This window comes from Camelus dromedarius, chromosome X, assembly GCF_036321535.1.
Source record: "Camelus dromedarius isolate mCamDro1 chromosome X, mCamDro1.pat, whole genome shotgun sequence".
Lineage (NCBI taxonomy): Eukaryota > Metazoa > Chordata > Mammalia > Artiodactyla > Camelidae > Camelus > Camelus dromedarius.
In genome coordinates this window covers 86,596,853-86,616,673 of record NC_087472.1, presented here as the reverse complement: position 1 = coordinate 86,616,673, position 19,821 = coordinate 86,596,853, and the positions used below count along the sequence as shown (strand labels likewise).

The window sequence follows — 19,821 nt, the reverse complement described above, 5'->3', positions numbered from 1 at the left end:
AGGACGAAGACAGAAAGACTTCACATTAAAAACACACAGACTCCAGGAGAACACCGACAAACCCCCCCCCCCTTTTTTTTTTTTTTAAATCTGTTTTTACCTGTTCTATTTTCTATTACTCTCTTAATTTTTACTTCTTAATTCATTTCTATTTCTCTTGGGTTTTGATGTCCTGCTATTGATTAGACACAGGTTTCAAATACATCTATTCATCTCCCCCCCCCCTTTTTTTGTAAAGGTTTTAAAAGGACGTCTCAACCCGATTAATACTCTGCTTCAACTCGCTCTTCTATTATTCATTATACACTGTTTTCAAATCCTCTTTCTACTTTCTTTTAAAATTCTTTCTCTCTCTTCTTTTTTTTCTTTTTTTTCTAAGTTCTATTCCTAAATAGGCATCAGATAGCTAAAATACTTAAGGACCAAAATAAACAACTGATACTCCATAAACCAAGTGCCAAAGAGGTATGAGCAAGATGAAGAAGCAGAAAAACCTTTCCCAATTAAAAGAACAAGAGAAATCCCCTGAAAGAAAGACCAACGAAATAGACATCGATAGCCTACTAGATCAAGATTTCAAAAAAGGAGTGGTCGAATTGCTGAAGGAATTAAAAGAGATAGTGTTTAGAGATATAAAATATGTCAAAAATGAAATTGAAGCTATAAAGAAGAGCCAAGTAGAATGGGTAAACTCATTGACAGAGATGAGGAATGATCTAATAGCTGTGCAAAGCCGACTAGATAACGCACAGGAATGAATTAGTGATCTAGAAGACAGGGCAATAGAAAGCACCCATTCAGAAGAACTACAAGAGAAGCAAATAAAAAATAATGAAAATAGCATAAGGGACCTATGGGATAATATAAAGCATCCCAATCTTCGCATAATAGGGGTCCCAGAAGGAGAAGAAAGATCAAAGGGGATTGAAAAGGTTTTTGAAGAAATCATGACTGAAAACTTCCCAAACTTAAAGAAGGAATCAGATATCCAAGTACAGGAAGCTCAGAGGGTCCCAAACAGGAAGAACCCAAACAGACCCACACCAAGACATATCATAATCAAGATGGCCAGAGTCAAGGATAAAGAAAGGATTCTAAAGGCAGCAAGAGAAAAGCAAAGAGTAAGTTACAAGGGAACCCCCATAAGGCTCTCAGCTGATTTCTCTACACAAACACTACAGGCCAGAAGGGAGTGGCAAGATATATTCAAAGCCCTGAATGAAAAAAAGATGCAGGCTAGGATCCTTTATCCAGCAAGGCTATCCTTGAGGATAGAAGGAGAAATAAAGAGTTTCACAGACAAAAAAAAGCTGCAGGAGTTTAGCAACACTAAACCCATGCTAAAAGAAATATTGAAAGGGCTATTCTAAATAGAAAAGCAGCAGGATGCTACAGAAATGAGAAACACACAACTGGAAAGGTGATAACTCATGAATTACAAATAAAGTAAACATGAAATTATAAAAGAAGACATACAAATCACTGAGAGTGGGAGAGGGAGGCAGGGAAATATAGAATATTTTTTTCTTTCTTTTTTAAATTTTGTTAACAGTAGGATGGGTTTGAGATCATGTTACTATCAGTTTAATAAAAACAGTTATAGTAATGGGTTGATAGATTTACAAAAAAGGGTAACCACAAGCCAAAAATTTACAAAGGAGTCACAAAAATTAAATAAAATCCATGATAATACAAAGGAAAATTACCAAACCACAAAAGGAAGAAGAAAGGAACAAAGAGGATATACCAATTCAACTGCAAAGATAAGTTCAAAATGGCAATAAACACACATCTATCATTAATTACTGTAAATGTTAATGGACTAAATGCTCCAGTCAAAAGACACAGCGTGGCAGACTGGATAATAAAGCAAGAACCTTCAATAGGCTGCATACAAGAGACCCACTTTAGGGAGAATGAGTGAAAGAGTGAAAGGATGGAAAAGGATATTCCAGGCAAATGGAAAAGCCAAAAAAGCAGGTGTTGCACTACTGATTTCAGACAAAATAGACTTTAAAACAAAGGCCATAAAGAAAGATAAAGAAGGACATTTTATAATGATTAAAGGAGTGATACAAGATGAGGATATTACACTCGTTAATATATATGCACCCAATATAGGAGCACCTAAGTGCATACAAGAATTACTAACAGAGATAAAGGGGGATATTGATGGGAATACAATCATAGTTGGAGATTTTAACACTGCATTAACATCACTAGACAGATCTTCCAGACAGAAAATAAACAAGGCAACAGAGAAATTAAATACTACAATAGAAAAACTAGATTTGGTGGATATTTTCAGAGGATTACACCCCCCAAAAATAGGATATACATTCTTTTCAAGTGCACATGGAACATTTTGCAGGATCGATCATGTACTTGGGCACAAAAGAAACCTCAACAATTTTAAGAAGATAGAAATTATCTCAAGCATCTTTACTGACCACAATGCCATGAAACTGGAAATCAACAACAGAGAAACAAAGGAGAAAAAAAGGAAAGCATGGAGATTAAACAATATGTTATTGAAAAAACAATGGATCAATGAGGAAATCAAAGCTGAAATTAAAAAATACCTTGAGACAAATGATAATGAAAGCACAACCACTCAAAACCTATGGGACACAGCAAAGGCAGTGCTAAGAGGGAAGTTTATAGCGATACAGGCCTTCCTCAAAAAAGAAGAACAATCTCAAATAAACAATTTAACCCACCACCTGAATGAATTAGAAAAAGAAGAACAAAAAGCCCCAAAAAGCAGCAGAAGGAAGGAAATAATAAAGATCAGAGAGGAATTAAATACACTAGAGATTAACAAGACCATAGAAAAAATCAACCAAACCAAAAGCTGGTTTTTTGAAAAAGTAAATAAAATCGACAAACCTCTGGCCAAACTCACAAAGAAGAAAAAAGAGAGAGCACAAATTAGCAAAATAAGAAAGGAAAATGGAGAAATTACAACAAACAAAATAGAAATACAGAATATCATACGAGAATATTAGGAAAAACTATATGGAACCAAACTGGATAACCTAGAGGAGATGGACAAGTTTCTGGAAACATACTGTCCACCAAAACTGAATGAAGAAGAATCTGAACGCTTGAAAAATCCGATCACTAGAAAGGAAATAGAAATAGCAATTAAAAACCTCCCTACAAATAAAAGTCCAGGACCGGACGGCTTCACCGGGGAATTCTACCAAACATACAAAGAAGAACTCATACCAGTCCTTCTCAAACTCTTCCAGACGATTGAAAAGGAGGGAATACTCCCAAACTCATTCTATGAAGCCACCATCACCCTGATATCAAAACCAGGCAAAGACACTACAAAAAAAGAGAATTATAGGCCAATATCACTGATGAACATAGACGCCAAAATCCTCACCAAAATTTTAGCAAATAGAATCCAACAACACATAAAAAAGATTATACATCATGACCAAGTGGGGTTCATCCCAGGGACACAAGGCTGGTTCAACATACGCAAATCAATCAGTGTAATACATCACATCAACAAGAGAAAGGACAAAAACCACATGATCATCTCAATCGATGCAGAAAAAGCATTTGATAAAATTCAACACCCATTTATGATAAAAACTCTCGCCAAAGTGGGTCTAGAGGGAACATACCTCAACATAATAAAAGCTATATATGACAAACCTACAGCCAGCATAGTACTCAACGGTGAAAAACTCAAAAGCTTCCCACTAAAATCTGGGACAAGACAAGGATGCCCACTATCACCACTCCTATTCAACATAGTCCTGGAAGTCCTAGCCACAGCAGTCAGGCAAGAGAAAGAAAGAAAAGGGATCCAAATTGGAAAAGAAGAGGTAAAAGTGTCATTATATGCTGATGACATGCTACTATATATAGAAAACCCTTAAAGGTCCACACAAAAGCTACTAGAGCTGATTGAAAAATTCAGCAAGGTAGCAGGTTACAAAATTAACGTTCAAAAATCAGTTGCATTTCTTTACGCTAACGATAAATCAACAGAAGAAGAAAGTAAAGAAACAATCCCCTTTAAAATAGCACCCAAAGTAATAAAATATCTGGGAATAAATCTAACCAAGGAGGTGAAAGAATTATACACAGAAAACTATAAACCATTGATGAAGGAAATTAAAGAAGACTTTAAAAAATGGAAAGATATTCCATGCTCTTGGATTGGAAGAATCAATATTGTTAAAATGGTCACACTGCCCAAGGCAATCTACAGATTTAATGCAATCCCTATCCAATTACCCAGGACATATTTCACAGAACTAGAAAAAATCATCATAAAATTCATATGGAACCATCAAAGACCTAGAATTGCCAAAGCATTACTGAAGAGAAAGAAAGAGGCTGGAGGAATAACTCTCCCAGACTTCAGACAATACTATAGAGCTACAGTCATCAAGACAGCATGGTATTGGTACCAAAACAGACATATAGACCAATGGAACAGAATAGAGAGCCCAGAAATGAGCCCACAAACTTTTGGTCAACTCATCTTTGACAAAAGAGGCAAGAATATACATTGGAGTGAAGACAGTCTCTTCAGCAAATGGTGTTGGGAAAACTGGACAGCAGCATGTAAAACAATGAAGCTAGAACACTCCCTTACACCATATACAAAAATCAACTCAAAATGGATTAAAGACTTAAACATAAGACAAGATACAATAAACCTCCTAGAGGAAAACATAGGCAAAACATTATCTGACATACATCTCAAAAATTTTCTCCTAGAAGAAATAAAAGCAAGAATAAACAAATGGGACCTAATGAAACTTACAAACTTCTGCACAGCAAAGGAAACCAGAAGTAAAAGAAGAAGAAAACCTACGGAATGGGAGAAATTTTTTGCAAGTGAAACCGACAAAGGCTTGATCTCCAGAATATATAAGCAGCTCATACGACTCAATAAGAAAAAAATAAACAACCCAATCCAAAAATGGGCAGAAGACCTAAACAAGCAATTCTCCAAGGAAGACATACAAATGATCAAAAAGCACATGAAAAAATGCTCAATATCACTAATTATCAGAGAAATGCAAATCAAAACTACAATGAGGTATCACCTCACACCAGTCAGAATGGCCGTCATTCAAAAATCCACAAATGACATATGCTGGAGAGGCTGTGGAGAAAGGGGAACCCTCCTACACTGCTGGTGGGAATGCAGTTTGGTGCAGCCACTATGGAAAACAGTGTGGAGATTCCTCAAAAGACTAGGAATAGACTTACCATATGACCCAGGAATCCCACTCCTGGGCTTGTATCCAGAAGGAAATCTACTTCAGGATGACACCTGCACCCCAATGTTCATAGCAGCACTATTTACAATAGCCAAAACATGGAAACAGCCTAAATGTCCATCAACAGGTGACTGGATAAAGAAGTGGTGTTATATTTATACAATGGAATACTACTCAGCCATAAAAACCGACAACATAATGCCATTTGCAGCAACATGGATGCTCCTGGAGAATGTCATTCTAAGTGAAGTAAGCCAGAAAGAGAAAGAAAAATACCATATGAGATCGCTCATATGTGGAATCTAAAAAAACAAAAACAAACAAACAAACAAAAACAAAGCGTAAATAAAGGACAGAAATAGACTCACAGACAGAGAATACAGACTTGTGGTTACCAGGGGGGTGGAGGGTGGGAAGGGATAGACTGGGATTTCAAAATTGTAGAATAGACTACACTGTATAGCACAGGGAAATATACACAAAATGTTATGATAACTCACAGAGATAAAAATGTGACAATGAGTGTGTATATGTCCATGAATAACTGAAAAATTGTGCTGAACACTGGAATTTGACACAACATTGTAAAATGATTATAAATCAATAAAAAATGTTAAAAAAAATACAGTTTGATACAATACAGTGCCATTCAGTGCCTTACAATACAGTATAATAATACAGTGCAGTGCCATGTAATGCAATGCAAAACAAAACACTCTTTTTCAGAAGACAGAAACTGAGAATTGCACGAGTCTTGGCTCCTCATTTCATAGGTGGGGAGAGGGTATAGCTCAGTGGTAGAGTGTGTGCTTAGTATGCACGAGGTCCTGGGTTCAATCCCCAGTACCTCCATTTAAAAATAAATAAATAAACCTAATTACCCCTCAGGAAAATAAAATAAAAATAAAAAATACATATACAAGGAAATAGAGGCCCAAAGAGGCATAATGATCTACCTAATAATTTATTCAAACATAGCAGTTCTTGAAATCTTTAAAATTTGACAATATTGATAAGAATATGCAGATAATGATCTGTCATTAGTCATTGTCAAAGCAAATGAGAAGTAATCTTAAACTGTAATCTAGCTCAACAATGAAGAATAAAGAACATCAAAGTGAGAAGCTGAACAGATAAGAACAAATGGAAAGAACCTGGGTTTGATGCCGGTGGAAACCCTGCTACACCGGACTGTTGTGGTGGAACAGGGTCTGGTTTCAGGATTTGGGAATGTGACTTTGGACATCACCAGGGGCATAAAGGCCTGTTTTTAAAAATTAAAAAAAAGAAAAAATTGAGAACCCAGATGTAAACATTATTTTCTCACCTCTTAGTCTTGGTCAAAACCAAAATTCAAGTGAGTAAATTTGAAGATCTAATTAACTTTATTCATCAATTCATTAAGCAGATGGCATTCCATCTAGAAAATAAAAGCTACTCCCAGATTTTATAGAAACTAGAAAAGAGGTGGACAAGGAGGTTATTTGCAAAAGAAAACAAAAGATTGTTTCAGGGCAAAGTTATCTCTCTAGTGCTGACCAGGAAATTCCAGAAATTTCATTCCTGGGAGAGGTTGAAACTTCAGTTAACTCTTGGTTTACTGACCTAAGGGTGAGTGGCTCCACCTTGAACCTGTTATTTCTTCTTCTTTTTCCTTCTTTTTTTTTTTTTTTTTTTTTTTTGATAGTTCATTACCCATCTTTTTTTGGGGTCTAAATTGCTAGGATCCTCTTTCACATGCCCAAGAAACCAGGAATCTCATGAACTATTCCTGATTTTTAACCTAGGCTATGTTTTTATGGTACTGAAAATGTACTCTATTTGAATTTTAATACCATATTTAGATACTTCTACTTAGAAGTTATGAATACTTCGGCAATTTGAGGGGAAAAGAGTGGTTATGTTGGGGTAAGAGGTTCTTGTCCCAGAAAGAATTTAGAGACAAGATGCAGAGGTTAAGAAAGCGAAACAAGGATTTATTAAGGGATAGACCCAGGTGGGTGACTGCCCCGAGTTTTCCTTGGCAAGCAAGTTATATGAGTGTAAAAATGGGTGGGCAGAATATTCACTGGTGGGGAGGGGTTTGGGGTCGTCTTTCCTGATCTTCATCCCAGCTCCATCTTCCCAGGTGGGGAGGAGGGATTTTTCGTCATTACTTAGTCTTGATTGGAAAGTTGGATGAGGTAATAATGAACAAAAGGTTACATTCGGATGAGGAGTATCATAAGCAAAAGGTTACATTTGGTCAAAGGTCATAATGATCAAAAGGTTACATTCGGATGGTTGGGATTCCTGTCCTGTCCCACCCTTCTGACTCCAGAACACTTATCAACCCAGAAGGAATGGTTTTTTATCAGTCCAGAGGATCCTGTTTTTCTTGGTCTGTCCAAGGACCCCCGTTGTTCACAAGATGTATGATTTTCTGCCATTTGCCCATGTCACCCTTTCTCTGCTCATATCTAGCTACCTGCCTGCTCTAACGATTACTTCTTTCAAAATATTAATTCTTAACTGAAAAGGAAAACACTCTTATTTTTGTAGGGCACTTAATGAGATACTGGGACAGGCATGAGGCAGGGAGCTTTTCACAGTCTGTTCTCGTGGCCCTGCAAGATGAGGCTTCTTTTTTACTGCTCACAAACTGTGATGAAATCACTTTTCACCCTCCCCTCAGATCTCTTGACAAATGAGTCCATCAAAAAGACTTTGGAAATGATATCTGTTCATGTTTCTCAAATTTTTATATTAAGTATGGTATTCTGAAGCTTATATTAAGATGTGCTATTTTTTTTCTTCTTGCAGATGGTACTATTAACAATTATCGAGTCTGGTATTATCTTGAGATCCATAGCACTCCTGCACCACCCTTAAAAACTACTCAAGTGGAAGGTGCTGCTCTGGTAAGAGACCATTGAATATTTATAGACTCTGTCTTTTTGCAAACAGTTGGAGCTTTTGTTGTGTTACTGAACTCAGGTTCAGCTGCTCAAAAGCCAGTAATTTGAGATGCAAGTGTCAGTAGAAGGAAAAGGTGCTTTAATCAGAAAAGCCAGCAATCTGGGGAGACAGTGGACTCATGTCCAGAGATCAGCTCCAAAGATTCTGCTCAGTCATGACAGTTTTTAAAGGGGAAAATTGAGGGGGAAATCTGAGTGAATCATTGAGGTGGGAGGTTAGGTTCTGCATCCTTCTTCATTGTGTGCAGACTGACTGACTCTTCAGATGTGATCTTGCCCATGTAATCTGCCTATAGGATTGCTAAGGGGGCTACTGGGGGTAGAGAGCTAATCATTCTTTAACTGCTTCATTCTTCAAGGCATGGTGTGCATTCGGGAGAGCATAAGTCAGGAGTTAGTTTCAATTTCCTAGTGATCTCATTCCTTTAACTAGGTTCTTTTAAGGTTAGAGGGGGACAGAAAAGGGCGAACAGGAAAGGGGCAAAAGATCTGCTTTCAGTTGTATACCTAAATCGATGTCCTTAAAAAATATCCATGTTAAATGAGCATATTTGGATAAATTATTCAAATTATAGCAATTTTATTTTAAATCCAGTAATATGCACCTTAAATGCTTATAGAAAGCATCTTTCAATTCTATGGTATCATAATGGCTGTACTGATGAGCATTTTACCTGCGTGTTTCAAGAGTTACTAGCACAGACTTAACCTTAGCCTGTGTGCTTTCCTCACACATGATGAAAACAGGATTGTACTCGCTAGACTCTTTCAGTATTCATTCTCCCTGGTTTCTACAGCAGACCTTTCACTTTGAAATACAGTTCAAGCAACTGTCATCAAGTTGGGGTTTTAAATAATAGTGACAAGGAATAGGATTGTCTTATGTGAAGTATTAAAGTATTAAATCCTGGACTAAATCCATGTCCAGGATTATTTGATAAAGTCAAATATTGAGAGTCTTGATTTAAATGAAACATGAGCACAGTATTGTTATTAATCATGTTTTAATTTGATTTACCTAATTTTATTTAATTATTGTTAGTACTCATTTATTTAAATCAAATATTTAAATTAGCCATAAATAATGGTTATTTTCATTTTTAAATATGCAGGTGGATTTCTTCATAGAGTGATTATTTAGAATCTTCAACTTTTGCTCCAGTATAGAAAATAGAACTTAAAATACTTTGAGTCTATAAATCAATTATTTGCTCACCTTCTTCTCCCTGGGTAAATCTCTGTTGAGGCATAGAAAATGGATGGTTAAACTATTGAAATGCACTCAAGTATCACTTGCAAAAGCTTTCTCTTCTACGTGGAAAATTATTTAATATGATGATGATAGAATCACTTCATTCAGTGAAAATGCTTATTTCCATGACCCTGTTATCACTGCAGAATAGAATCTTTCTTAAAGACTATTTTTAAATGGCATAACGTGAATTATGAAACCACTTGCTGTGGAAAATGATTACTGGAGGAAATTTTCCTCTGCCTTTGTAGGTACTTCTGGCTGGTCAGAGAATTAAACTGACATGAGACAGATTAGCAAGAGAAAATCAAATAAAAGTTTAATAACATGTGTACATGGGAGAGACCCAGCAGAACTGAGTAACTCGCCAAATAGCTGAAACCGGCACCTTAAATACCATCTTTAGTTAGAGACAAAAGAGGATGTTGGGGGTAGTGTTATGGGACTTCTAAGAGGAGGAAGGCAATTCACATGGAGATGGAAAAGCAAATGTTTGGTAAACAATGTTTGCTGGGCCAGGCAGAGGCAATGCGACACAGAGAGAAATTTTAACAAACAGACTCTGCTGGATTCCTGCCTGTCTCTGCACCTAGTTCATACTAGTCTACAGTGATCACTCCCTTCCTGGAACAGGTCCTCTGTCTGTCTCCTGTTAGGCAGTTAGGGGGAAGGTCAGAAATTCTTCCTGAATCTTTTGGGTGTTGATTCTTTCCAATTTGAAATAATCCAAGTGTCGAACAGACATTTTGAGGTGGCAAGTTTTGCTCACATATGACAGTTATCTCTTTATCAGGACACAGGAGAAAAAATAACTTTTAAAGTAGGTCCAGAAGAAATTGGGACCATGATGTGGTACCTCAAAAAGGGGGACATTGGCTTCCTTACTAATAAGGAACAAAACTTAGCATCAGCAACTACTAGATTGCTGTAAGCTGGTGTGCTGTACTAATTAAATGTTCACTTTCAACTGAAGTTGGTGAAGGGGAGTCATTTTCAACTAATTCTACCCACATAGGCTACCAATGACAGTGATGTTGTTGCCAAGTTATTTGCATTTTCCCACCTTTCTAATAGTAACCACCTAAGGTAAAAACTTATTATTAGCTCTGTAACTTTCGGACATGAAGATTTAGTTGGTAGGGATGGTATGGGTTCTTTTAAATAATCCCATCAAATAAACCTCTGTGCACTTTTTTTTTTTTTAATGACTATATTCTGGATTGGACCCAGGACCTCAGGCATGCTAAGCACACACTCTGCTGCTGAGCTATACCATCTCCTATGTGCATGTCTTGAAGAGGAAGCTTTCTGAATACTTCAGGAAGTACACTAAAATGATTGTCCTCACCTATATATTGTTTCCTAATTTTTTTTTACTGCATTTGCTGTTTTTGCTAAACTTTTGAGAAATACTTTACTTAATCCTTAAATCATCAGCTGTGGCAATGGAGCTTCAAGACACTAAGCCTTCTCTGATTTTCCACCTGCATCTTAGCTTTTGTGGCATTCAACCCAATTTCCACACTTTCCCTAGAGATGAATCACCAGTTAGAATCTCTTAAAGCAGGGTTTTTGTGAGAAATATTTACTCCTCGAGGCACACAAATTCCGTTATTTCTGATAGCCAGTTCCAAAAATCAGATTATATTCACAATAAACAACAATTGGTTGTTAGTAGTCCATTCTCTTTTGTGTAAAGTATTTAGTATTTCTCTTTGAATTTTTTTTCTTCCAGTTTTACTGAGATATAATTGATATACAGCACTACATAAGTTTAAGGTGTTTAAGGTGCACAGCATAATGATTTGGCTTACATACATCATGAAAGTTTAGTGAATATCCATCATCTTATATAGATACAAAATAAAAGAAAAAGAAAAAAAGTTTTTCCCTGTGATGAGAACTTTTAGGATTTAGTCTCTTAACACCATTTTTATATAACATACAGAATTGTTAATTATCTTTATCGGGTTGTACATTATATCCCTAGTATTTATTTATTTTATAACAAGAAGCTTGCACCTATTGACCAACTTCATCCAATTTTCCCTCCCCCACCCTCTGGCTCTGATAACCACAAACTTGACCTCTTTTTCTATGAGTTTGTTAGTTTATTGGTTTGTTGAAGTGTAATTGACCTACAACACTATGTTAGTTCCTGGTGCATGACATAGGGATTCATTATTTTTATACATTATAAAATGATCACCTCTCTCTTGGAAATTTTAACATGTAGTGCCTTCTGTTCCATTTTGTTTGAACACAAAAATCTCTTGTATGTCGTATAGTTTGGCTGTGGGAGAATGTTGAGACTAATCTATTGCCTTCCCGTTGATAGTCAGTATAATCCCAATACATAGCAATGAGCTAAAAACAAATCTTGAGTGTGTCAACGACACCTTATACGCTTTAAGTTTTAAATCAGTCGTAGCCTCTATAATATTTGTTCTCTTGTCAGTGACAGTTGCATGACCATTTCTTTACCTGGTTTTTCATTCTATAAGCAACCTTCAGTTAAATGCATTATGTTGTTAGTGATGAGACCCAGAAATCTCTCCACAAGCTAGTAAGAGAGGAGCTTAGTTAAAAACACTATTAATCCACTTGGTGTTAAGTATAATAACATATGAGTTGCCAACCATTTCCAATTAAGTTTCTAGTTTAAAATTTTAGCCTCCATCATATGAAAAAGCTGTATTTTGAGGTATTTACTTTGTTATGTATTTTCTTCTTTCCTTCATATTTTTATATTCTTTATTTTTTCTGTGCCCTGTCACAGAATATATCATGAATTTTGCACATTATTGAAATTTTTCTTCTTCATATAATGTTGAAGTAGCAAAAATTAGCATTCTGCTTTGAATGTATCTTGACAAGTTGTGAACAATTCTTAAATCAAATTTTAAAAAAATCTCATGGTCTATTTTGTGTTAAATAATTGTATATATATATATGTGTGTGTGTGTGTATGTATATATACACATGTAAGAGATTGATTGATTCTCTGTACATATAGGCAAATATATACATATATAGGTGTATACACACACACACACACACACACACACACATATACATACATATATATTTCTTATTATATCTGTATCTAGAGTGAACCTATCTTAAACAGCCAAGCAGGAGGATACTTCCTAGGAATTTGTCCCTGTAATTAGATAAATATCTGTTTGTCACCGCTTTTCATAGTTTTTCCCCCCTTCAAGGTTATGGGAAATGTCTGAATACACATGAACAAACCTGTAGACTGTTCAGGCGTTTCTGGCTTTTTCACAACTCCTCAGTGCCTATCAGTGTGTCCTCACCCCCACGTCATCCCCAGTCTGACATTAGCACCCACCTCGATTGCACCTCTGCATTCTGTATGCCTCAGGTTGGGTGGTGAAGGATTGGAGATGATGGGGTGGGGGTATGAGGCATGACTTCTGTAGGGACAGTGACATGCAGATGGCAGTAGCAGAGGAATGACAACGGTATTTGTAGTTTATAGCTATCTACCTGGGTCGTCTGAGTTCTGTACTGCTGACGCTGACTTTTCAATTTGGGAAAATCACCGAGACAGTTTATAGTTATCACTTCTTCTGAATTACATAGAACACTTCAAAATACCCTTCAGGACAGTTTATTTATTGAGTTGGTAATGTTTTCAAATTGATTAAATTAAAATGAAAGTTTTCCTTAATACTATGTCTTATTTAAATTAATATTACTTTGTTTTTGGAGCTCAAAATTAATCCTTGTATAATGAACTCATGATTATCTTCTAGGAAAGGATATGGTGAAAAATACTTCTTGCTAGTGCATATTGAATTGTCATTGACTCAATTAGGCTTTTATGGACAAAAAAAAAACCCATAATCTTTATTTGTTCTGACCCAATGAGAGTAGGAAGTGATGAAGTTTTCATTACAAATACTCTGAATTAAAATTTTGCTCTTCAGAGAAGGTATGAATCTTTTGTTATTTTTGAGACTCCAGAGAATTAGGTTGCAAGGATTCTCCAGAGACTGCAGTGCTGCTTAGTGCTGGTAGTTCAAAGCAGTTGAGGATTGCTGCCTGGAAGGCTGCTCTGTGAAAGATTTTGATGGGGCATCCAGACCTACTGGATAAGAAAGAGTGAAATAATCAGGTAGTGATACTTGCCATGAATGTGTCAAGGAAGAGCAGTAACAAAGATGCCCCTTAGCTGCCAGCCACATTTCCCAAGAGATTTGGCTAACCACGTAGAATGTCACAACACATCTGTAACAAAAAACATACTTCTGTTATATGACTTATAGTTCACAGAGGAAACAGATTTAAAATGGTTTTGTTTTATTTTGAGTTGAAAATTTATATCTGATAAAATACATAGAGCAATTCAATATTCCAGTACTTTTTTCCTCTTTAGACCAGAGTTTTTCAATGTACAGGTCTCAAAATGAACATTTTTTAAAAATAAATGAATACAGTAGAAGAGAAGAAAATAGAAGTATCAGAGAAATCACATGTGGTAAGAGTAGGGACTGTTTTGTGAAACTTTTTTTTCAGTGGTGTGTGTATATGGGCCAATCGTGATAGAAAATGAATTACTCTGCTGGTGATGGGGAGGGTACAGCTCAGTGGTAGAGCATATGCTTAACATGCATGAGGTCCTGGGCTCAACCCCCAGTACCTCAATCAATCAATCGATCGTAAATCTAATTTCCTCCCCTCCCCCAGAAAAAAAATGAATTATTCTGAAAGTCAGTGGTTTAGATCTTAGCATTTTTACTACTCTGAAGAAGCTGTAACATTGTCTTAAACTGATGCTGATCTTCTCAGAAAAATATCAGAGTACTAGACCAGCACAAACGTCTAATCCAAAATTTCATTTCTGGACAAGACATTTCAATTTTCTGTTTAAAGACCTGGGCATAGTTTCTAGGCCAATATATGGTTGTTGGTATTTGTTATCATGGCATATTCCTTTGGTTTAGTTGCTGATTTGTGTGACTCTCAGAAACTTTGTAGGAGGCTATGTTCTTTAACAGTCTTATAAAAGACTTATAAAGACTTATAAAATCTGTCAAGTTACCTAGGAAATAGTAAACTTTGTGATGCAATGCCATTGTTGAGTTCTTTGTATTTTATATTTTTTCCTTCTTTATAATTATGAACCCTGGATATTTTACTATAGGAATTTAATGCCCATTTATTTTAGGAATCTATGATTCTAGTACCCCTTGAAACTATCTTAGATGGTCATTTTTATTGCATTCATAAATAAATCTGATTTGTAACAAATGGTATCTACTGTAATCTAGTAATTGTAAACTTGTATATATCCTTGAATTCCATCTTTCTTACCAGATGTTGTTTACCACACTAAATGCTATTTCCATTCCCCTAAAATACAGTATTTGTCCACTCATAATTTTTAGAGGTAATCAAGCAAATACTTGTTCCATGGATGAAGCTGTCATGTCTCTTGAAGATACGTTTTGTGAATAACTCTCTCCGCATCACCACCCGTCCCCACCAACTTATCAAGGATTTTTTTGTCACTCCTGTAATGTGATTTTATAAACTTCAAAATAGCTCCATGTTCTAAAGTACATCCATTTCCAAGCTTTAAATTATGACTAAAATGTCCAACATTCTCAAATTTCATTTGTTTAAGGCATTATAGACAACTGGTCTTTGTTAAGACTGAGATATATCCTGCCTGTTTAATCACATTTAACATATTTGCTTCAAGTAGTGGTGATCACGGCCGTAGTGGGATGAAATATGTCATTAGCCAGAATGGATCAGAATGCAGATCAGAAAATGTCTTGGAACCTGAAGAGTGCCTTCCAGGACTGAGTGGATGTAGCTTAGGAGGCAGGACAGGAGAAACCAGACAGAAGGAAGGAATCTAAACCAGGAGGGAGTCATATCATCAGCATAATTTGAGTTCTTAGTTGAAATTGTACCTAGAACTTGATGCTCATGTAGAGAGCTGCTTAAACGTGTGTCCTCTGAATCAGCAGCAGCAGCCACAGCTTTTTTAAAATAGAAGTTTTTGAGACCCATTCCAGATCTACTGAATCAGAATCTTTGAGGAAGGGGGCCAGTCCTCTATATCTTAGCAGCCTCTACAGATGATTCTTATGCGTCCTGAAGTCTGAGTGCCACAGCTAGAGGAAACATTGACAGACAGACCTCACAGTAATAATGGTACTAAAGAAAAATATATTTTAAATGTAATTTTGCAGTTTCCTTAGCATTTCGCTCAATGGATCTCTTAGAGTATTTGTTGTTGAAAAAAATAATGTTACCATGTACCAAGGCTAAACAAGGAAAATGTATGAGAGGTTAAAAATGAGTGAGATACATTCAATAGTGGATCAAGGAGAAAAATAAAACACATGGCCTAATGTTGTGTAAAAGTTTTCCTTGCATTGGCTTCCATAGGACAGTGACTCTGTGCTGACACTAGGAGCTGATTATGTTTTTGTTTTGTAATTCTAGGATAATGTTTGTATCAAAATCCCTCTCTTTAATCCAAAAAGGAAAATAATTCACATAAAGGTGCAGTTATCGAGTGCTGCGTTTAGTGGTAACAGGAAACTTTCCCTGTTTCCATTACAATCTGTCAAGTCCGTCATAAGGTATACTCCAGCGACTACAGACTGTAAAGAGGAAAGGTAGGATTTGAGTGTGGCATTATGTTTTATTGTTGATCCTTTGAAATGAATCTGTAAAATTATTTATTTGCATGCTGTAATCATTCAGATTATACTTATTCATAGTTTTAACTTTAATACAATTCATTGATAAAATGTACTAATTCAGAGTTACCATTATTTTTTAGTGCAAAAATATTATTTGTTAGACTATCATGTCAAATAATTCCTAAATTGCTCCTGATATACTCTCTTTCATTTCACTTTTAAATAACCATATTTTTCTGTAAAAACTGAACCAAATGAAAATGATTCCATAAGGACTAAGGGGTAAATTTCCAATTTTCCTGGTGAAAATTCATTTATATTTTATATTCTCAATTAAATACAGATCACTAACATACACCCAAATACATGCATATATTAAGAGTGCAATGACAAGTGTTCTCACAGCATAATTATGAAAAACTTTCTTTGCATTGTGTATTCATATACACACACACAAACACATAGCCTCTATGCTCATGATTAACTTAGCTTATAGTAAAATAATCAACTTTATTTGTTTCAAAAGTCATCTAATTTATTTATTATAGTTTTAAAGATTATACTTAGTATTGGTGTGTACAGTGCATTGCATTACTCTGTGAAGATGCCCTTTGCTAGTTTATATGCTCTTTCAGAGTTAGAATAATTCTTATTTTAATGAACAATAAATAAATGAATATATTTGTGAAATTTCAAAGGATAAAAATTTTATAATGTGAAGCATGAAAATGTAAATTATAATGTATTATAAAAGGCACTATTTTGATAGATTACCATTAGAAATATGGGCTCGTCTTCTCCCCCCAGTGTGACTATAGAGGCTTTGTGAGCACAGACTGAATCTTGAATTTTCTTTATCACCATACATTAAAAGATGTACTTTGGGCTGATACTGACTGACTGCCTGCTCTGTTGTCATCACTGGAACGTGTATTTTACATGCATACATACCTAAAATTCCCACAGTAACCATAAGAGGTAGAAATGATTGCTCCCATTTTATAAGTGATGAAATTGAAGTTCAAAAAGTTAGGTGACTTGTTCAAGGCCGTACAAATAAAAGATGACAGAGCTGGGATACTGGCACAGTTTTACTTTTAGACTATCACACAATCTGTCTCTGTCTCCCCAAAGGTGAGCACATACTGATGATAAAGGAAGCTCTCCAGAGCTGCATGTGACTAGATAGCCTTCACATGAAAATGTGCATGTGTTCGACTCAACAAACTAAATTTGATTTACTCACAGTTCACATGCAGGACTTTGCTTGATATAGCTCCTGTAAGACATTTGAATCACCTCTGTTTAAGCATTTTTCATTGATTCAACAGGAATTTATTAAACACATAGTAATGATAACACTTTTTCTTGAATAATGAAGTGATTTTCTCACCAAAAATGGAAATAATTTTAAATATATCTACAACAAAAGTAGAATGTGTCACAGAGTAATTGTCAAATATTATATTTGAAACTACTTATTTGGGATTTATTTTTTTCCTGCCAAGTTCATATTATGCACAAACTAAAACTGCTGACAAGATTTTGTATATTTCTCTCCACCAGCATTATTTTTCAGCCTCATACAGGTATAGAGTTTTGGTATTTACTGAAGGTAACTACTGATGGACCAGAACCAACCATACTGCCAGAATTAAATTGTGACCTTGGAAAGTAAGTTTTATTTAATAGATAAAATTATTTTGCGGAAGGAAAAAAATTATCTAAAAGAGTATTGTTAAAATGCATTTAATCTTCTAAAATAAGACATGAATATATATTTTACTAATTGATTTACTTCTCCAGGGAAGTTTGATATTTAAACTACCGTGTGGAATATATGTAACTGAATCACTATGCTTTATACCAGAAATTAACAAAACTTTGTAAACTGACTACACTTCAATAAATATATAAATAAACAAATGCACACTATCCTGTGGAAAACTTGTGTGAAAGAAAAACAGCTCAGGACTTAGTAAAGAGAGGCTTTTCTTCAAAATGATTATTGCAAGGGAGGAAAAGGGACTATTGAAATAGTTGGAGGGGTAGTTGGACGGGGACTGTTGCAATTTGGAGATCATTCACCTCTCAGAAATCTACAAACGTCTCAACAGCAAACGGAACAGGCTTTTTCTTTTCTAGGCTCAAGGAGGGGTAAGCAGAGATAACCAGAATCCTTGGAGGGAAAGCTGGACAAGGAAGGGAAAATGACCAGTAGGGACTGATAGGAAAAAGTCTCTCTGTGGTCAGTTGATCCCCAGGAGAAGCCCAATTGGGAGGCACGTTGCACATTTTTTGTGCTTGCTCAAGCTTGGGAACAAACAGAGTTCAGGGGCCTGTAGGAAAGATAGAAGGCTGACTAAAGTTTAGTTAAGGCAAAGCGGAGGTTAACCAATGGGCAATTGAGAATACTTGGTCCCTTGGTTAATACCATGTGCCCTTGAGATACGACCATTTCTATTTAGGTGATTGAGTTCCTGTTACATGTCTGGCACTAAGTTTAGTGCTGCTAACCAAGGGGCAACCACAATTCCTGCTTTTAAACAGTATGTCTTGATTGTGGTGGTGGTTTTATGGGTGTGAACATCACTGCAAGTGATTTATTAAGGAGGTGAACCCAGTAAGAAAAAGAAGTAAGAGAATAGGGAATGCAGAATAAGCAAAGGGAAGAAGCTAAGCAAGGGTGTGATTGCAGGTAGAGTCCCAAACTTGGTCTGATCCTGCAGAGGGCTCTGGAGCATAAATCACATCTCAGAGTTTGTCTTGGCTTGATGCCAAGATTCTAGGCTGTTTTTTTCTTTTTCTTTTTCTTTTTCTTCTCTCTCTCTTTTGTTTTTTAAATGGAAGTACTGGAGATTGAACCCAGGACCTCATGCATGCTAAGCACACACTCGACCACTGAGCTATTCCCTCCCCAAGGTTTTTGAACTCCCATACTAGTTACTATAAGCTTCCTCTGGATGAACTATAAATTCCCAGGCACTTCTGCTGTAGGGCTGAGGAGGCTGCAGGACCCAAGGGCAATCATCTGAAGGTCTCAGATGGAAGGTAAACAGCACATATGTGAAAGTTGGGAAATGGGGACAGAGACTTGGTAAAAATCTTCTAGGGAAACTAGGTAGAGTACTGGCAGTGTCTGCTACAAGTTATTTACAAATTTATTTCTAGATTTCTGTTTTTTCTTGTTTTAATATGTATACTGATATGTGAAAACTATATACATGTATGTAGGTACAATTGTTAATAAATGTAAGAAAGTCTTGTGAAAATATTGGGCTGAACCAATTTTACAGTCATGTTTTTTTTTATCCTACTAAAAATTGTTTACCTTTTTTCTTTCTTTTTATGTCTTTGGGTTTCTTTAACATGTTTTCCTAAACCTTAATTTCTTTTTATCTAAGTCAAACTGTATATAATTTAAAGTCACATAATATTAAAAGATGTTTGATAGTCACTATTTTTTTCACGAGTCCTGTCCTGGATCTTTATCTTCTTCCCAAGTTTGCATGGTGTTTAATTGTACCCAGTTGCCTTACAATTCTTGAAGATATATATTGGTGTGGCTCTATTTTTGTAAATTTTTTTCTGGATAGGTGGGGTCTCTTTCAATATGGAAACACTGAGATATTCTAACACACCTTAGAATGGCTAGAATTTTG

General features: G+C 35.8%; 1 protein-coding gene and 1 non-coding gene across 2 annotated transcripts in view; both read left to right on the top strand.

The window, feature by feature from the left end:
* Nucleotides 1-19,821, top strand: part of CFAP47 (cilia and flagella associated protein 47) — a 419,927-nt gene that overhangs the window by 311,728 nt on the left and 88,378 nt on the right. The window contains exons 51-53 of the mRNA XM_064483196.1: nucleotides 8,061-8,158; nucleotides 15,957-16,132; nucleotides 17,726-17,833. Of these exons, the coding sequence (XP_064339266.1) occupies nucleotides 8,061-8,158; nucleotides 15,957-16,132; nucleotides 17,726-17,833 (382 nt within the window). The remainder of the gene's footprint in view (nucleotides 1-8,060; nucleotides 8,159-15,956; nucleotides 16,133-17,725; nucleotides 17,834-19,821) is intronic.
* TRNAT-AGU (transfer RNA threonine (anticodon AGU)) lies at nucleotides 6,036-6,110 on the top strand. The gene has a single exon. It is a non-coding gene; the product is annotated as a tRNA-Thr (tRNA).